This window comes from Tachypleus tridentatus, chromosome 8 (genome assembly GCF_004210375.1).
Source record: "Tachypleus tridentatus isolate NWPU-2018 chromosome 8, ASM421037v1, whole genome shotgun sequence".
In the NCBI taxonomy this organism is placed as follows: domain Eukaryota; kingdom Metazoa; phylum Arthropoda; class Merostomata; order Xiphosura; family Limulidae; genus Tachypleus; species Tachypleus tridentatus.
Window position 1 is genome coordinate 8050352 of NC_134832.1, and position 21471 is coordinate 8071822.

The window sequence follows — 21471 nt, forward strand, 5'->3', positions numbered from 1 at the left end:
TTCTGTAATGGTCTGGGCAGGCATATGCTTGGGCGGCCGTACGGACTTACTCATACTCGACATGGGTGCTCTGAACGCACGACGATAAAGAGACGAAATTCTGGAACCCATTATGAAGCCTTTTGCAAGTGCTGTCGGCGATGGGTTCATTCTCCTGCAGGTTAACGCGCGAGCTCACGTCGCCAGGCTGTGTTTGGACTTCCTTGACGAGGAAGGAATAGAGACTTTTGAGTGGCTCGCTAGATCTCCAGATTTAAATTCGATTAAACATTGTTGGAATATATTGTCGAGTCATGTTAGTGAACGCCAGCACCCTCCTCAGAATGTACAGGAATTCCGACAAGCCCTGGTAGACGAGTGGGCTGCCATACCCAAAGATAACATCGATAGACTGATTCGAAGTGTGCCAAATCGGTGTCAGGAGTGTGTCACAGCCCGTGGAGATCACACTAGATATTGAATGTTTCAAACATTTCTTGAATAAACTCATGTAAACTGTTTACAGTATTGTTTCATATGGGATATCAGTTTTGGGGATATTGGTCATTTAAAAAAAAAATTATTTCTCCATACTTTACAATTCATCACACATTAAAAATACAGATACAGATGGAACTGAAATGAGGCAAATTACCTAAAAAAAATTAAAATATTATCAGATTTGGAACATTGAGATAAATTATAGAATAAAATGTACTTGTTCCTTTAATTTTTTTAAGCAGTTTATTTTGTGTAGTGAATTTAATATATATATATATATATATATGACAACACCATGAGGAGAATGCCATAAATTTTCGAATAAAGTTAGAAGAAACATTGAGCTGTAAATTTAATTTTTTTAACTTTGGGAAAGGTGCTACGTATTTTTTTCTTTCTACATCTAGTAGAAATGTAAGGAAGCAAAGGTTGCCGAGACCTATTGTAAAATGTAAATAAGAAACAGAAAGAACTTGAGAGACCAAAGGAGAATGAAAGTTATGAAAGGGTATAATCAAGAGATACTTAGTATGAATTAAACAGAGAGAGAGAAAGGGGGGTAAAGGGAGGAAATTGAGTGTGCGATATGATAAGATAATAAATGAAGGAGAATATTTTGAACGTGTCGGAGAGAAATCAAAAGTTATAACTAAAACGAAGAAGAAGAGAAGGCACAGCCAGTATGAAAAAAAATAAAAATATTACAGAAAAGAAAACGTGGAAAAGGAGTTAAGATGAAATATTGAAGATGTGAAAAAATAGGAAGAAGATAAAATTCAACACAACATACAAGATTTAAAATTATAAAGAGAAGAATACCAGATATAAAGGCGCTGAAATATTAGTCTGCATTTATATGTGTAAGTTTGGAAACATGCGGTATTGATCCTAATGGAAGCATGGGTGGAGCAAAAGTCAAGGAGTAATAAAGATAAGAAATTTTATCAGTGGCAACATAAACAGAAAGAAAGGAAGAAGATAAGTCATATAATAAAAGTTAAAAGAAGTTAGAGATAGAAGGAGATGGAAAAGAAGATAGGAGCTGCAGTTAAAGTTAGATAACAAAATTGTTTAATTTGTATTAACTATAACAGTCGGTGTGGAGCAAATGATAAAAAGCATGAAAGGAAAATTGAAGAATATAAAACATAATTTGGTGGGAGACATTAATACAAAGATTAGAAAAACCAACATTGTGATAGAGAAAAAGAGAAAGTATGAAATATCCGTGGGATCGGTAAAAAAAAGGCATAAGGTCAAGATAAAAACTAGAAAGAAACATCAAAATATATAACTTTCAATTAAAGTAAAAGCAGAAATATGTTTTGGAAATACAGTAAAAAGATATGGGAAGTTATGGTAAATAAACAAAAAATAAAGTATGAAAAGATTTAGATAATATTAATATCGTTTGGAAAATGGTGGTTAAGGTAGCAGGAATGAAAAGTCGAAGAAAAAAAGGAAATAGATGATTTGAGTAAGAATGTAAAGAAATAAAACAGAGAATTAAGAAAGCAACTGAAAAAATTGATGGATAGGGGAACAAAATAAAAGAGAATAACATGTTGAAAGAAGAAATAAAATACAGCAGTTATACCAAAATAAAAAAAAATGAAAAGAAAGGGAAATATTGTTGGAACTATAGAGAAACGAAAAACGAACTAAAATTGTTTAGAAAACGTTGAGGAAAAGGGGTGTAAAAGTAATGAACACAAAGCTACACAGTGCAGCTATATGTACCCATCGCAAGTTTCGAAAACCAAGTTTTATCGTGATATGTCTTCAGAAATACCTCTGAGTCGCCATGGAGCAGGATAAAGTTTTCGATAATGTAGAAAGGAGAGTAAAATTGCAAGATATTAAACGGGTAAGAGGAATACCAGGTACTATATTAACTATCCAATATATAAAAAAGAAAGTTGAAAACTGAGAAGCTGAAAGAAAACGTTCACGACAAGATAGAGAGTTGAATAAATATTCAAATGAATTTAAGAAAACAAAAGCATTTACAACTATGAGTAAAATATGGACCAGAAAAAGGCACATACCTCCCTACTTTACAAATTAGGAAATTAAATAAAGGTTAAGAACTATAAAGGATGATAATTATTAAGTGTGATATATATACTGATGTCTTGAAAGGTGACATTGAGATCTACCAAATGGTTAGTATGAAGAAAAATAATAAAGCAATACCAAGCAGAATTTTTATTCACTTTAACACTAAACAAATTACAATGAAAAAGATAAAGATTTTATGCAATTTTTATAAACTTAAAAGCTGCTTTTGAACTGTAGACAGAAAATAGTTATTTGAAGTTCTTAGCGGTATTTATAATAACGTTAGGCACGGTAAAAGACGCATACAAAGAAACGATAAATATATTAAAAATAAAATTATAAAGATATCTTTGTCAGCGAAAGGAGTTACAACATGAATATTCATTATATGGTATGCGTAAAACAGTTAACTAAATCAAAAAAAATAAATTTATGGAAAGCAAATATCAGGGAAATGTGATAGGTAAAACACAAAACAAAAACAATTTTGCTTGAAATATGGTGGTCGATTATATGAAAGAAATGAAGAGCATGCGTAGAATATTTGAGAAATATAGAGCGAAGAGTACAACAATATTAGTTTCAGATAAATCAAAGAAAGAGAGTGAAAGGTTTGTTTGTTTGTTTTGGAATTGTGCACAAAGCTACTCGAGGGTTATCTGTGCTAGCCGTCCCTAATTTAGCAGTGTAAGACTAGAGGGAAGGCAGCTAGTCATCACCATCCACCGCCAACTCTTGGGCTACTCTTTTACCAACGAAAAGTGGGATTGACCGTAACATTATAACGCCCCCACGGCTGGGAGGGCGAGCATGTTTGGCGCGACTCGGGCGCGAACCCGCGACCCTCAGATTACGCCTTAACGCGCTAGGCCATGCCAGGCCCAAGAGTAAAAGGAGCAAAGAATGAGAAAGAGAGACAGAGGTGGTAGAGAATACAGATATCTGGGTTAGTGGGTAAACAACAGGAATATGGGAATGGATTAAATAAAAAGATTTTGACATGAAGCACAAGGAGTAGCAACATGTGCAGCTAAAGAGCGGAATGCGAAATATGGATGTGTTTCTTTGAAAACCTGATAAATACTATTACTAACTATGGAAGAAACATTTGGAGGTGGAAAAACGAAGAAAAATAGGAATGCCAGCAGAATTCATAAAATGCATATTTGGTATAACCGCACATTATAGTATTTGGAAAATTGAAAGTAAGAAGTTTTGTCTGTTTGCACAGAGTACTCAAGAATCGAGAATACTCTGCTCGTCATTTTTAACTTTGAAATGAGAGAGAGAAGACAACCAGTCAACACCAATCGCCGCCAACTTTCAGGCTATTCTTTTTCCACAAATGATAGGAGTGACTATCACATTATAACATCCCTTCGGCTAACGAGCAAGCATGTTCATGGATGGGTTTCGATCCCAGACCCACAGTGAGTCGAGCGTCCAAACCAGCAGGCCATGCTAAGCTCAATTTGTTTTTGTTTGTTCGTGTTATAATTGTGCTATGCCTACCACAAGTATCGAAACTCGATTTTAGCGTCTTAAGCCTACAGTATACCGCTAAGACACTTAAGTGAAATGAAGGTTAATAAACAGCTGAAAATGAATGCGTATATTTCTAAAATTAAAACAATAAAAATAGGAATAGGATTGACAGTGCATATTCAAAATCAAACTACAGAACTATGCAAAAGTGTTAGGACAAAGGCTACTTTCAAACAACCTTAGAAGGTAAATCACTTTAACAACTGCATAGAGTCTTTCAGGAATTGTTTAATCGAAGTATTTTTAGGATTTTACTCCAAATGTTTCTAATGCCAACCCTTAAAGTTTCTTTCGAAGTAACTTTTGATTTGTAAAGTTTTTGATCTATCAAATCCCATATCTGTTCTATTGTATTAAAATCGGGGCTCTTTGTTGGCCATTGCATCATTTGAATGCATCAAGAATTTTCTTTCTCAGCTAAGTAATTTCTGCATGGATTGGATGAGTGTTTTGCGTTATTATCTTCTTGTTAGTAGAATCCTTTACTAATAATACAAAAACTACTGGGTGTATCATGACGGATCAATATCTTATGGTACTTGCACTTGTCCGTTATTCCATCTATTTCACACACATCTCCTGCAAAAAACACTCACAAACCATTACACTCCTTCCCCATGTTTCATGGTATGTGCTATACATTAAGATAAGCAAGCATCTTTCACATTTTTTCCTTCGGGCGTACAACCTATGCTTTGAACCAAATATTTCAAACTTAGACTCATCCGTCTATAACATCTTTTTTTCAATCATCAACAGTCCAGTTTCGTACTTTTTTTTAGTAAATTTCAATCTCTTGGTAGTATTTGGAGATCGGATAAAATTATTTGAAAAAAAACGATAAATAACTTTATTTAATTATCTTTGAGTTTAGGAGTCTTCAAAAGCAGGATTTAATATAACATGAAAAAATGATCTTCAATTTAAAAACAAAATTTTGTTTTCTTTTTGTTGAATTTTTCGGAAAGCTATTTGAGGACTATCTATGCAACCTCCCCCCCCCTAATTTTGAAATGATAGATAAGATGTAAGGCAACTAGTCAATACCACACACCATCAACTCTTGGGTTACGATTTATTAACTAAGAATAGAGCATTATTTGGAAAAAATTAATACATAATTTGTGCTAAATGCATCAGAAACGTTTTTGTACTATAACACTACGTTTTCATGGTAACTACACAGACTAAAACGTTACTGAGAAAGTTTTGAATAAGAAAGTTATTTAATAAACAGTTGAACGTTACTTTCATAATAATATTCTGCCCATTCGTGACTCAATATTTTCTCAGAAAATTTAATGAATTAACTAAAGTACTGGTCGTACTCTCTATAATAAACCATATTGTGTAATGAACTAGTCGATATTCCTTTCACTAACTGTATTCATTAATGAACTGGTCAAGTTCTCTATAATGATTTTATGGGGTAATGAGTTGATCAACTTGTTTATAATTAGTTATAATATATAATAAATTGACTAATCCCTATATTGCGTGATCAAGTTATGATCTCTATAGTTATTTGTTATTTGCTAAATCAACGTACTGGTTAGTTGATTGGTGTAGTTTTTGTAAATGATTGATTTTACAGGTTAGGGAAAAGTTCAAATTATCTGTAATACTTTTTATCAGCTAATGAACTAGCTGAGTTCTTTGTAACTGACTTACTGTATTGGTTAATGAACGGTTCGAATTCTCTATAATAGCCTTTTTTGGTTAAAACTAGTCGAGTTTTGTGTAAGCAATTCTTTCCGGCCAATATAGCAGTTGTTGTTTGTTTTTGTTTATTTACGCTTAATAATATAGGTTTTATGTGTTCAACTTTAATGGAAATTCCACTATTTATTGAGTTTTGAATTACGTTTTAAACTTTCATTACGTAGAACTTCGAAAAATTTTAGAAAGTCCTAATCCAAGTATATAAAATAATAATCCTAGATATTCCTGATGACAAGAAATCCACTTGAAGTAAAAATATATCAGAATGGCTGGTATGGGTATTGACACTTTCACTTAGGTCATCTGAACTTGTTAACCTGAAAATGACCTAAGAAGGTTGAAACGTACTAATACGTGTTAATACTAATACCAGCCGTTCTGAGATATATAATCCTAAAAACTATACATTTTTAAGAAAATTAACACAAAGTCAATGTTTAAGTTAATTTTACAACGTTAAATTTCAACATTTTAATTTTTTTACATCATGCAACTATTTAACAATGTTATTAATATGTGATAGATCTTTTCTATTTGAAAACTGCCATTTTATTTCCTGATAGTTCTAGTCATTGCTGCATTTTTTCATATCTTGTCACTATTTTTCCAATCAAGTAACTTCTGAAGCTTAACATATTTCAATGAAATGTTTTTCGTCTCTGAACAGAAACACCTCAGTCAGAGCATTACTGCAAAATTTTCTAGTGTTTTTGCAACTGGTGTGACGTAACTAGTAATAACAAAAACGTTTTATTGACGCTTTTGAACAAATAATATAGCTTTTTTCATAATTAATTACTTTTAAGGCTCTAATCACATAACAAATATATATGTGTATGTGTATGTGTGTGTGTGTGTGCCAGTTTTTGCAAAATAAAAGCAAAACAACACGAACACAATTATTTTCCAGAAACTGGTTCTTAATAAAATAACATCTGCGTTTTATGTTGTTTTATTTAACTTTTCTTGCTATAATTATTGCTTTGTTTTTCACTTAGTATTTTTTGCCGTGAATATTTGGAAAGTTCAGGAAAAGTGAACGAAAGCGCTCGTGATTTATGAGTGTCTACAACCAATCTTGTTTAAAACTAAGTAGGCTTAACGCGTTTTTCACGGTAATTTGGGCTTTCCTTTCATATTTTCTTTATCTTTACAGTCACTTCAATATTTACTGCTATTTTGAGTTACTATAGCATTGCTTCACGGTGATCAGTTAAGAAGTATCTGGTTTTGGTCATAACAACGTATGTGTCAATAGCATCTTTACAAATAATACAATATATCATAAGCTTTTGCTTTTCAAGTTCAACTAAAATGAGTCAATGAATCTAACTATTTCACAGAATACTATCAACAAGAATGATTTTTTTAGGATTTAATTAGAGGAATTAATTTCGTATATTTCTTTCAGGAAACCTGGCAAATGTTTATTTCATGAAATATCTCATTTTTTTTCTTCGCCTCTGTTTTCACCAAACAAAGTACCACATAAATCTAGAAAACAAACAAACAATCTATCAAGAGTTTACCAGAATAAACATTATCACTTTCTATCCCATCTTAAACTCACCTTTGCAAGCCTCACAGGGTACACCACGCCCAAAAACTCTCATGTAAAACAATTGTCCGGATTCTAAATTCTGTGATGTCCAGGCTGTAGTGGCTCTGCTGTCTGAACAGCATTCTTGACGTGATGTTACTTCTCCGAAAAATCTTGTGCAACGTCCGTTCTTGTTAACTTTAAACCAGCAGTATCCCGCTAAAGCGTTGCAAGAAACATATAATTAATGGTTAAAACAAGTCCCCATGTTTCTTTTGACTTGTGCGATTCACAAACTTAAGACTGCTTAAAAAGTCATCTTGACAAAATACAAACCAAACATGATAGTTTAAAATGAAATATATTTACAAAATATATAAATATGAAATCATAAATTTAACAAAGTAAACATTTAACTATTCTAAATTTTCAATTCATTATCTAACACTGAAAAAAGTATTGTAAACTAGTAATGCATGCAACACTTTGCTGTCAGATGAATATGATACTAAACAATACACACAAATTGATAGAAACTACATACACATGCGCGTATATTTTCCTTGCAAACAAAACACCTTATTTCAACACAAACAAGTTATTCATAATTAATGTAATGTTTTTATGTTGATATTCAGTAGTTTAAGAGTGCTCAGGTGATCGTGAATTGTAATATTTTTTTCAGAAAACAAGAATGCAATTGCGATCAATTTATGAATAATTAATTAACGATATCATAGGTCATCATACAACTACATTCGGTGGTGAATTCTTAAAAATAAGGTTTTAAAATTACAGTCAACTGATTATTAATTCTAGTTAAGCAATCGTGTTTTAAACAACAAATACATTTAATTAAAGTATTGAAAATAAAAATCATAGAGCTATTTCTCTCTTCCTGTTCCATGTTTTCCTCTTTAACATGATAAATTTTACTAGTATATAAGACTTACTATGGACATTATTTACTTATTTTGCGGTCTTCAAAAGATTGTAATTTCAACTTTTGTTTAAAAAAGTAGCTTTGTTCTGTTTTTACTAAGAATTATAAGCCCAGCAATAAATATGTGCTACCGTGCTGACGTCGCGTATTAACGACAGATATTATTTAAATAATAACTTTTATTTGCTAGAAGAATTAATTTCGTATATTTCTTTCAGGAAACCTGGCAAGTGTTTATTTCATGAAATATCTCATTTTTTCTCTTCGCCTCTGTTTTCACCAAACAAAGTACCACATAAATCTAGAAAACAAACAAACAATAAAATACCATGGAAATGTATTAAATCAAACAATAAATAAAGCACTATGAAAACGTATAAAAACAAACAAACATTTCTGAATCTGCCAGCCAAGCCCAACTGCGTGGTGTCTTGTTTATATAAAAATTCCAAGTGGAAAATGTTTTCTATTAAAGGCCCATTTCGTTTCTTTCCAGAATTAATAATTAATGTAAATTCCTATTTAGAAAAAGCATACATTACAGATAATGTTTTATTAAACTTTCACTAGGAAATCTTCTTAATGTCTACAGTATATTTTGCAGTAAAAACAGTGAATCCGAGCCATTTGTTGTTGCTCTTTTTAGTTAGGCCTGGCATGGCCTAGCGCGTAAGGCGTGCGACTCGTAATCCGAGGGTCGCGGGTTCGCGCCCGCGTCGTGCCAAAACATGCTCGCCCTCCCAGCCGTGGGGGCGTTATAATGTGACGGTCAATCCCACTATTCGTTGGTACAAGAGTAGCCCAAGAGTTAGCGGTGGGTGGTGATGACTAGCTGCCTTCCCTCTAGTCTTACACTGCTAAATTAGGGACGGCTAGCACAGATAGCCCTCGAGTAGCTTTGTGCGAAATTCCAAAAACCAAAACCAAACCAAACTTTTTAGTTAAAGTTTTATACCATTATTTGAGTAAAATTTTGTGTGAACACCAAACTCGTGTGTGGTGGCACATTATATTAGTATAATAGTAAATTTACAAACAGCAATTTATAAGCACAATAAAACTGCTTTATTTTTTGAGGAACATACTACATTATATGACAGAACATTGGTTGTGTATTATGTTCCCTAAAAATATAAAAGTTTCATCATGCTTATAAATATAACCTTGTCTATTAATTTATTATTAAGCACTATATTATTTTGGAATGCTTCTCTCTCTGATTTGCTTATATTTATTTTCTCGTTTGAAATTATGTTTTCGTGAGGGTTGAATTACATGTAGTTCATGTGAAATTTCATCTTTCGGTTTATAAACTTCTTAATACGTTATGAACGTTTAAAATATGTCCAATTCCTCCTTTCGATTCCCCTTAGTGCCTCAGCAATAAGTTTGAAGACTTATAATGCGAAATATAGGATTTCAACTTTCTTGGTAAGCACAGCACAGATAGAAGGCTCTTTGTATAGCTTTGAGCTTAATAACAAACAAAACCATTTTTTTTTGTCTCTACACGTCTTTATACGTTCGAATGTTTTAATCGATACAACAAAGCCGTAATCGTTCATAAAGAGTTATTTTCGTGTCTTTCTAACAAGGTAAATCTGAGAAATTATGAGCATGCACTGATAACAATGTTTTTCGTTGAGAATTAGTCAACGTCTTACTATATATATAAATCCTCTTTTCAATATTATTTATCATCTTGAGCAATATATATCACGTAATCAAGTTTTAAATCATTTCCTTAAAAAAACTATAACTAAAATCCAACTACAATGCTGAGATCAGAAATATTTCTGCACTTTGAGCCTTTCATTTCATAAGCGAGTTTGAATAATTGAGACAGGAAGTTGAAAAGAAATACACCATAATAGGTATTTACATTAAGTTTTTGTTTATTTTGGTTTTTACTTCAGTAGTAACGTTACAGCGAGTTTAATGAAACAATAATAACAAAGTTACCATAACAAGCTTATCAATACAAGAAATGTCAACAGAAACTCAGGAACACAACGTTAGCATATGTTAAGCAACACAAGAAAATGTCAACAGATAGTCAGCAACACATAATAATCTCAGCAAAGGCTCAGCAAAACAAAACGATGTCAATAAAAACTCAACAATACAATGCAACGTTAATATATATATAGCAACACTAAAGAACGTCAACAAGAACTCATTTAAAAGCACAAGAGAATTTCAATAGAATCTCACTTAACAACACTACACTACTTCAACAGAGACTCAGCAACACAAAATAAAGTTAAGTTAATACTAGCAACTAATTTGTTGTCTACAAACATACTTATATCAATTGCAATAAATATACAAATAGACATTTTGGCCCATATTAATATGGCCCAGACATTCCACCTCTGAACAAAACCGAAACTATATATGGCAGAGCCCTTAAAAGAATCTGTCAAACTGTAATTTCATGTAAATAATATCTGAGAAGATTATCAGTGTTGAGAATAATTAAAATATATAAAATAAATCATTGAAGATACCCGAGCTACACATGTAACTTGAAAATGTCAACAACTATTTAGGGCCCGGCATGGTCAGTGGTTAAGGCACTCGATTCGTAATCAGAGGGTCGCGGGTTTGAATCGTTGTCACACCAAACATGCTCGCCATTTTAGCCGTGGGGGGCGTTATAATGTGACGGTCAATCCCAGTAGTCTTTGGTAAAAAGGTAGCCCAAGAGTTGGCGGTGGATAGTGATGACAAGCTGTTTTCCCTCTAAATTATGGACGGCTAGCGCAGATAGCCCTCGTGTAGCTTTGCGCGAAATTCAAAACCAACCAAACAACTATTTAGAATGAAAGCCTTTCACAACACGCCAGAGACGTAGATATGCGGAAAGAATATTAAACATCAACGCTAGAACATGATCTTTCAATCTCTTTTGATATTCGTTAAAAATGTCATGCACACGCTAAACAAGAAAAAATATGCGGGTACAGGACAAATGTTTGTTTCCGTAAGCGTTTGTATTGTTTTCAAATAATTTTACTATTAGTTTATTCTCATTATAAAAAGCAATGTAGGAAACATCGTTTTCTAATATTCCTGCCAAAGACAAAGACCAAAGGGCACCAACCGCAATTTGGCCAAATGCCAACTTATAGGTCGCGAGGATGTCAAGCCGAAAAAATTGAACACACACCACCGTTTTAGCACAAACATGTGCTGTTTTCAGCCTTAATATGAACCACTTCCCAGACAACACGATTTCTAGACATCAGAATATGTTAACTGATGAGTTGCGAAATATGACCCAAAAATTTAAAAGCCAGTTGTACAAATCAAAGTATATTATATCCTTAATTGTTCTCACAAATTGGGAGGGTTGAAAGACCCAGATATTTGAAATATTCCTTACTTACCATAAGGACAACCTTTACACAAATTTCATGAGTGCAAAGTAAATTTCCGAAATTGTTGGTTTCTGTGATGCCAAAAACTATAACTCTTACCTTCTTTAATAAATATGACTTAAAGTTTTACGAATCCTGTTATTCTATATTACACAATTTTTGTAAAGCCATCGAGTTTCTAATACTTTGAGAATCTAGTTGTTATTCCTAAAAGCACCAAACCGATTTTGAAGCTTATTGCAAATAGAAACTAAATATTATTATTATTACTATATTTGATTATCGGTCAAAGTATTTCCATTCCAAGTCATATACAAACTTCCGAAATATTTCATTCTGCGACCAATAAGGATAATCTCAACTTTTAGAGTAAAATTTGTTTGTGAAAATTCTGTATTACGGTAAGCACGAGGAGACTGCTTACCCTGTTACTCTGATTACGGACACGTACTAAAACTATAAAACTGTTTTATTATATGTTATTCTCTCTTAAGCTATCAAGTGTTTTATAATTTTATCACCCATAAATTTGTTAAAAACCATGGTCGTAAAGATGTCATAGAAGAGAAAAATTCCAATTCATTGAGTAACAGAACCTAAACAAAAACTTTAAGATTTTATATTTTTGCTTTAAAATTGGCTTTCTTAAACATAGACTTATTAAGCAAATTTTCTAATGCATTGTTACAGAACTCAAAATTGTTTTGCTATTTTTCAGTTGTTAAACAATCACATATATATCGAAATTGAAAGTTAATCAAATTGCACTATAAAATAAGGAAAAACATGAATTTTTTTTTGCTCTTCTGATACTATAAACTGCAGTGTGCGTGCGAAAACCAAGACATCATAAACACTCATTATGTAGCCTTAGCACAGGTTCCTATAATTAATAGATTTATTATGAAATGTTCATAGCATCGGTGCAATAATGTATGTTATCAAAATTATTGATTAATTAAACTTACAGTTTTATATTGTGGCGCTGTGTTTACAAAACAGAAATACCTAATTGTCCTTTTTTATACAAGTATGCGAAGCAAAATAGGTTACAATTGTTAATAAAAAATTAAGCCATTAGAATTTGTCACCATGGAAGCCTGTTGTTAAACGTTATCTGAATATGAAGACACGAAATTAGGTGTTCGATTTCGTGAGCTTCACCACATTTAACGTTATAAAATAACAAACGAGTTTTTTTCAGTGGAAGGTTCCTTGGTAATTTCTCTTCACATAGTTTTATGTGCTTGTTATTAATTAAGCAAAGCTACACAGAGAGCTATATGAGCCCTACTGCCATCCGTAACCCGAATTTTAGCGTTGTAAGGAGTAAAACTTGCCGCTGAGCCATCCTCGGGGGATATATGATAAGTCCCAACATGAAAAGTAACTTTTAATGCGTATTAATGCGTACATGAAGCATTATCTACAACAGAGATTTTGTCAAAGAAAACTAAGTGAAAAGAAAACCCGTTATTCATTGTTATTGTCCGATGAAGGTTCCCGTAAGAGGACTGACAATTCGCAAATAAACGTAGAAACAGTTGCTATAGCACTCCAGAAATAATAAAAAAAAGTAATTACACTGACTAAATAAAAATATATTATACATAGAAAGGAAATCATATTCCTAGCTAAGTACGATTTAAACAGAATTGTTTTTAACGTGTTAAACTTAGATATGGTTTAGTAGTGACAAGGTAAATAATGAACAATCATCGCCTTTCCGTTAACATTGTGATGTTGTACATACAGTTCAGTTCAAACATAACCCACGCCTAAAATTTGATCATGTTAGTTAAAACTTTCAAGTAAAACCACATTTGTGCTTAGAGCTCAATTATATGATCTCATTTAAGAATAATATAAAAAAAGAAGTTCGCTGTGAATTTGATAGAACATGAAACCGCTTAACGTATAATAACGACGCTGATCTGTCTGCAAGCGTCTTTTGCCATCTATTGGAGGTAATTTTAACTATTTCGGTGACGCAAGTTTTACGTGAACGATAAACAAGATAGATTAATTAATATATGAAGTTTTTTATTGCTTTCTAAATTATCGTTTAAATAGGAAAATCGTAAAAGTCATTCTCAAGCACATGGCATTATAAAAGTACGTATGGAATGTGACTGTAACATGTATGATATGTACGTACATTTTGTCGCAAATGTATTACAATTAAGATAAAGGGTTTGTTTTTGAATTTCGCACAAAGCTACTCGTGGGCTATCTGTGCTAGCCGTCCCTAATTTATCAGTATTGTGTAAGACTAGAGGGAAGGCAGCTAGTCATCACCACCCATCGTCAACTCTTGGGCTACTCTTTTACCAACGAATAGTGAGATTGACCATCACATTATAACGCCCCCCCCGACTGAAAGGGCGAGCATATTTGGCGCGACGGGGATGCGAACCCGCGACCCTCAGATTACGAGTCGCACGCCTTAACACGCTTGGCCATCCGGGCTAGGATAGAGGGAGTATTTCTTGGCATCATCTATTGGAATATTCAGATAAATATTGAAGCTATTGTCGGTTTTGTTTCGAATCAGTTATACGTCTTACTACCTTTTCCAAGTAAATGTTTCAAAGTACTATACATTTTCTTTCCCATTGTTTTTAACAGACAATAAATAACTTTTTCATCACCATCCATATTTAAAGTATGTTTATTTTTCTATCATGCTAAAGAAGAGGATTTTATAACTCTAATTATAATCGTTAATCCACAGAGAAAGATGTTAAGTGACTCTTTGCTTCTTTCTTTACATGAAACAATATTATAAGTTTTGTTGAAACCTCCGGCTCTTTAGGTACAAAGAAAATATGACTTCAACGAATTTTTCTCATCTTGTCTGCGCCTCAAACATACATTTTCTTAATTTCATCTAAACATTAAGAGTGAAAGAGATGACAAACAATGTGTTTACCTTCAGTTTAATACCTTTTTCATTTACAACAATGCTAAGATTAAATATTATACACTTTTGCTTGTTTTATTTGCTTGCTAATGATATAAGAATACTGCCCAAACCTGCTCACTTTGTTTTGCCGATTTGAATTACGTAAGAAATAATTTATTGTATAAAATATACGCCAGGTTCAAACGGAGATTTTTCTCTGTCCGTCGGTAACCCTAAAAACTGTGTTTCAATACAACTTGTGGGAACTGTATGGAGAGCCTATTCTATGGCTTTGTGCTTATCTAGAGGCAAAGAAATTCTTGCTCTGTCTGTCTATAGATAAACAATTTAAACTTAAATCTCAGAATCAGAATTCAACCTCCAACTTTGGAATACAGGGTAAAAAGTAATTATCTCGTATCTTCCTGTTTTGGATTTTTTTTATATAATACATCGAAAACTGAATTTTATTTCTTCTGTTGACCAAAATTGAAGTTCAGCAAAGACTTTCGTATATAGTATATTAAAGAGGACGAATGAATAAGATAAAGAAAAACACGAATGGAATTTTTAGCAGAAATGTGTACATTTATAATATAATATAGAAAATTTCATTGACGTTTCATTTCAAAGCTGAAGTTTATACATCTCGAATTCAACAATAACGGTTGCATGGTAGAGAAATAAGAAAGAGAACAGGCATGAAAGGGTAGCTGGTACCTAAGACATCTACTGGAAGTAATTTATTCACATTTATTAGATTTCTGGGAAGGGTTAAAAGAAAACAACATTTCTATACGTAATATTATCAGTGGAATTTGTCCAATGCTTAGCAACAGCAGGCGGTGGGGACAACCACAAGATTTAGCCTTGGTCAATTTGTTGCAAAATATCAGGTAGGGGTAAAAAATGGTGGGTAACAAACCAAACCACAGTGGTAAATGAAATCGTACTTCATCAGGAATAGAGAGCTGATCAACAGCCGATCGTAAATGCCAAACACTGGTGGCTAGTCATTGGCTGAAAGACCATCAGAAGAAACGAGTCCTCAATGTGTCGGAAAGTAGAAAGGCATGTCTCTGTCTGCCCCTGTTTCTTGAATTCTGTCTGGGCTTGGTTCGATAATGTCAGCTTAAACGTAGGAAACAGCTGGGGTTATGGTGAGAACGTCTGTGGGTGTTACCGATCCTACAGTCTTTTTTTCTTTTTTTGGTTTCCCACAATGACCCAACTTACTTCACTTTTAGGTTACATCGAGCTTCACAATATAAGAATACGAAAACTAACTAAGAAGAAGCTATTTTGAAAGGCAAACCTCAGGTGTTAGAATTTTAGCTTTTTTATCGCTTTCTTATCTAATTTCCCAAACAGTTTATTGAATATAGACAACGGGCAAACGTTTAGTTTTATGTACTTTTTAATTCATTTGTTAATATATAAAAGACAACATTGAAAACAATTAGGTCCACTTCGTATTTTTCACCTATCAGAGTCTTGTATTTTGGTCTATTGGTTATTGAAATGCACATTGTACTTAATTTTCATTTACTTACCTTAAAATTACTGACAGGATATAGGGAATCCGCGGTATTTTTACACACTTAGAGTTTACTGTCTAAACTCTTTATGCAACAAACCACTTGTGAGTCCATATCTTTGTTAATGCAGGTTCTTAATAACAACAACAACAATAAAAATGCTATCAATAACGAAACTAACTTCACTAATCCTGATTACAGAAAATGGATGCTTTTACCCAATTACTTTGGCCAGGTTATGTTTTTCTAACACTAGCTGTTGTAACAATTACTGAACATTATGTCATATGTGTACTCTAATATTTAATATTAAAACGAATCAGCAATTTAAGAGATAGAAATTGTGCTTTCTATTTAAAGACATGTCTCTGAAATAGGTTTTACTTTGGATGCCTCTTCTAAAGATGTTTATGTATCATATCACATCTGGCCTTATGACAAGAGTTTCATTTAAAGTTAAAACGTACATACCTCTCCGTGCTTACATTAGCTCTAATATTTCAAGGTATCTTGTGTCATTATACGTCAATGCCACTTGTCCTTAGAACTTAATTTACCCTTTCTATACATTTTGTCATAATCCGACTGAAACCTCTTAATTTGGACATAGATATCACGTAGAATTAACTTGTTTCTTAATTTTACCCTTGAGACTTGTCGCTTTTAAGATTATCAATTTGTTGTTACTCCTGTTTTTAAAAATCTCGCCCCAACTCTTACTAGTATCTCAAAGTTTGGTACATAAATGTGCAGATATAATGACGTTGAGTTTGTTTAAACACAAAAAATCACTGATGCAATAAGAACATTTAAAAGCTGCAAGCAACAAATGGATTTTAACTGTAAGTTTCTTATCATTAACAGGATCTTCATACAATTTTACTTAATCCAAAATAATACAGGATTAAACCTCATCTCTTTGAAATTCAGTAATGCCACACCTTTGTAAATAATATGAATAAGTTTAAACTTCTTTAGATAATTTATACCAAGTCCAGCTGACATTACTTTAATACACAAGAACAAAGAAACCAAATTATGGCATTTATAATGATTTTATACATGACCAATCTCAAGTTTTTGTGGTCAGTCTCAAAGCTATTCAAAGCTTGGCAAAATAATTTAGATTTGTTTATTTTCGAATATTAGAGGAAACTGCTCAAAAGTTAGCTGACTTATCGTGCCCAAGAATTGGCAGTGGGTGCTATTGAAGAGCTGCTTTTCTTTAGAGCTATCTCTCTTAGACCATGATTTCATTATTAGGATGATAATTTTTCTTATTATAATCGGCCACGACCAGTGGACGCACAGATCACTACAGCACGGTAACCATTTGACCACACGTTCAGCCCGTTGAACAAAGGTTAGACTTTTCAACACTTTTTAAACATGAGATGTTTCTATTTTTTAAAAAAACTACTTTCATTTACTTAAAATATAAAAGACTGTTAAAGTTTACTGTCTCATTTGCTTAAGTGAAAATTTAAATATAAATTTATATTGTAAAATTATATTTAGGAATTTGCGCTTCTACCAACATTAAATTCTGACCAATATTAACGATCATTTTAGTTATACGAGTGTAAACACAGGATTGTTTTCGAGATAACTGTTTCTACTGGCACGCACAAAATACACGAAATATTAAGATTGAAAAATAAAACAAGGTAAGTGAAGTAAACAACACGAACAATAGAAATACCCGTACAACGAGAAGTAAATTGCTTAAAGCAATTCGTTCGGCAAATATAAAATAACGCTGTTTAATGTGCAGTAAATATATAGCATCTGTATGAAGCCACACTTATAAATAACACATAAACATTACGAAATTAAAGAGAAATAGATTACACTCAAAAGTAACTTTATTCAGTGATTCCATTGATAATTTACTTTACTTGGTTGAATGTCTACACCGTGTAATTATATTATTGTATACTTCTTTCAGAAAACCATCAAAAACTAATGTATTTCTCACATTTTGGTCACTTGATTTTACATTTGACGAGAGCAGAAGGTCAAAAGCTGTTTCGACTACATGACTGTTAACATCTTAATTATTGGTAATGCAAAATAATCTAGAGCAAAGGTTCTGAATCTGTGATCCGCGTGCTACGGCTTGAGAAAATTTTTTGTAATTACAGAAATGATATAGCGTCAAGATAAAAAAAAAAATGAGTTGCTCCCGGAACAAAAAACGTTTTCTATCCTAATGAAGTTTCTTTTTGTATTCTAGTTCAATATATACCTTGACAGAGACGATCTGTAACTATTTCATATTTGGAACGTTTTAGTTGAGAAGACTCACACATAGGATGTTGTCTTCATTACACAACTTTTGTTATCCAAGAACTTTTAATAGTTTTCTGAAGAAAATGGCAAAGAAAACTTTATAAAAGATAAGCGTTTCAATATCAAAAACTCGCAATTAATGATAATAAATAGTAATCATAACCATAATTTTCAACGTTAGTGGTTTCGAATGAACTACGAGTTTCACAAACTGCTCCTTCTTCAAATACTTGGTGTGTGAGATAGTAAAAAATATATAAAAAAGGAGAATGTGAAACATTTTTATTTTTATCATTTTAACAAATATTGTTTTTACTTTCATAGAGAAAAACTACACAATGCTGTCCTGCACGCTGTCCACCCTAGGGAATCGAACTTGTATTTCAGCACTATTACTCCATAAACATACCGCTAACCCTCCGTGAGGCCTTAGCAAAGAATAAATAAGTAGTGTAAGTAATTTATCGTCAGTATGTCCATTAGAGGTTGTTGCTATTACTTAAGTGTGAACTTACGGCTGTTGTTGTTATTCAAGACTTCCTTTTCACGTTTTTTCAATTGCACAAAGTTTGTAAAACGAGTATTTCACTTTTAAATAGCACAATAAGAGTTAGAAACGCTTTGTAATTTTGTTAGGTTTTGTTTAAAACTCTACACATTTGCCTCTTGTTTAAAAATAGAAACAGAAAGTTTAGTGTAGCGAATTCCGTTAAATCAAACAATTTTGATGTTTATCAGCCCCACCTTTATCTCTACAAGGAACATAGAGTTGTTCCACACCACTCTCATTGTATGCGATAATTTCTTAAAATCGAATTTAAAAATTAGTCGGTTTAGTTTCTCGTTCATAAGTATAATTCTTTTTTTATTTCAGTGCCATCTAAGACGTTCATTATTCTAGATGGTTCAACCAATCACAGTTTTTCTACTTCTACGTTTATCGGCTGCTATTATTGGTCATATTCGCTCTTATTTATAAATAAAACACTGTTAAACAAAGAGATGTTTTTAAACTAGTATAAAGTTGCTTAGACCTATTTTTGTGCGATAAAGTGAGAGAATGGATCATTTAGAAGTTATTTCTTCGTAACTACATTGCTCTTTGTATTATAAACCATAGTGATAAACATTGTTATAAAATACTTATAAGCTTATTGAAGAGTAAAATAACACAAAGTCATAAAAATATTAATTTCGATTTACTGAAATGAATAAAAGTATCCATTGAACACCTAAAAAATAACTCTGTTTTCTTTGTTAATGAAACGATGCAACTGGAAACCATCTTATATCCAGAATTTAAAAAACGTCTCATGTTTTACTTAATTTTTTAAGAATATTTCGATTTTATGAAGCCTTATTCTTCCATGTTGCCATGTGCATGTTGCCACATTCGGTCATGCACTAGCTGATGACCGTGTAGTTTTAAACAGTCCTGCAACGTACGACTATTTCAGAAGGCTCTATCGCAAGGCTGTCATGTTGGATGCCCGATTCTTCTCCTTCCTTGCTTTCCGTAAAGCAATTAGTGTACGAGAGCAACGGTTTCCTAACATCCGTTTCAACACTCCGGTTGCACAAAAATATATAATAGGCTCTGCTTCTGGCGAATGAACTGGTATGTCTTATGGAATTGCATAAATACACATTTTATTCTTTAGCTGCTTGAGGAATGCAACAGATGAAAATGGACATGTGGAAGTAAACTGTGTACACGTGACTTATGTTGCTTTTCCAAACGGAAATCTTTTCGATTATGGTCCTGGGACACGTGGGTGGATTTTGCCATTGACCTTTGTGTTCGTAAATTCTCACCTGTTACAAGACACCATACTTTGCTCACCACGATTGAGGTGTATCTTTTTGTAAGTCTTTTCTCTGAATAGTCCTGTTTCTCCTAGTTGATCCATATTCCCTCCCAATGTCGTTAAGAATATAAAGGATATATCCTATTACAAAATATAGCGAAAGAGACTAGAAAAAAAATAACTTCTCGTTTAAATACGCTAAGTCGTATTCATTGTGGACAGCATATATTAATTTTTATATTGGTAATGGATATAATAGATAACTGTGGTTTAATCATAAGGATTTAACGAATGAAAAGTTAAGAATCACTATTTCGATGTTCCATAATGAATAGGGCAGACCAGCATACGAGTCTAATCACATAAAGTTTTTCCAATAACTGTGTTGGTTCGTAGAGCAATAACTAGTGAAATACTTTAGACTTATATAAAATCATGCTAAAAGTGTACAAATTATGTTATGATGTTTATTAAATTTTAAGATGAAACTTTGTGCAGGTAGAGAAATGCACCAAAAATTCAGTGTATTCATTAATACATTAAGTATAACATTTCCTTTTTGATATGAATCACTACGAACACAAGTTAACAAACAGCTATTCGACAAATATACCTATCGAAAGTAAAAACAGGTAATATGCGATAAGCAAAAAATTGTTGAAATTTATTATTACTATCAAATAGGCTACATAATAGTCAGCAGAGATAATGTTTTTATGATATCAAAGTGAAAATAACATGTTTCCAATTAAGCTGTGTTTCCAAGTAAGAAATGTATCTTTAGACAATGTAAAAACTATATATGTGTAAGAGCGACTGAGCTAAATATTTTTTAAATTTCAATGAATATCTTAAATATTCAATCTTACCATTTCAAAAAGGCATGTTTAAATATCATATGTTAACAACACACATCCATACCATCTATGAAAGTGCCTTCAAAACTTTCATCCGACAAAAAGTGAGTTATCACGTTATGCACCAGAAATGTCACGTGACCTCATGATGCGTGAGATGTTTGTTTACGACGAGTCGACAAGATGCACTATTCCTTAGTGTAATGAGCAAATACTGTGACGTCATCATCAATTACTGACTACAAGTGAGAGAAGTGTCATATTACCTTGAGAGACTTGGCTTTAGTTTAACAAAACAAACCAATTTGTTAGACAAAGATAGTCTTTCTTTGCAAATGCTTATATATATATATATATATTGTTGAAGATTATCAGTGAACCCAAGATGCAAACAATA

The 21471-nt window shown here is 32.5% G+C and overlaps 1 protein-coding gene across 5 annotated transcripts in view; it reads right to left on the minus strand.

Moving 5' to 3' along the window:
* LOC143258481 (follistatin-like) overlaps nt 1–21471 on the minus strand; it is a 63534-nt gene that overhangs the window by 40630 nt on the left and 1433 nt on the right. For all 5 annotated transcript variants that reach the window (XM_076517529.1, XM_076517525.1, XM_076517526.1 and 2 more), the window contains exon 2: nt 7379–7567. In XM_076517529.1, the coding sequence (XP_076373644.1) occupies nt 7379–7567 (189 nt within the window). The remainder of the gene's footprint in view (nt 1–7378; nt 7568–21471) is intronic.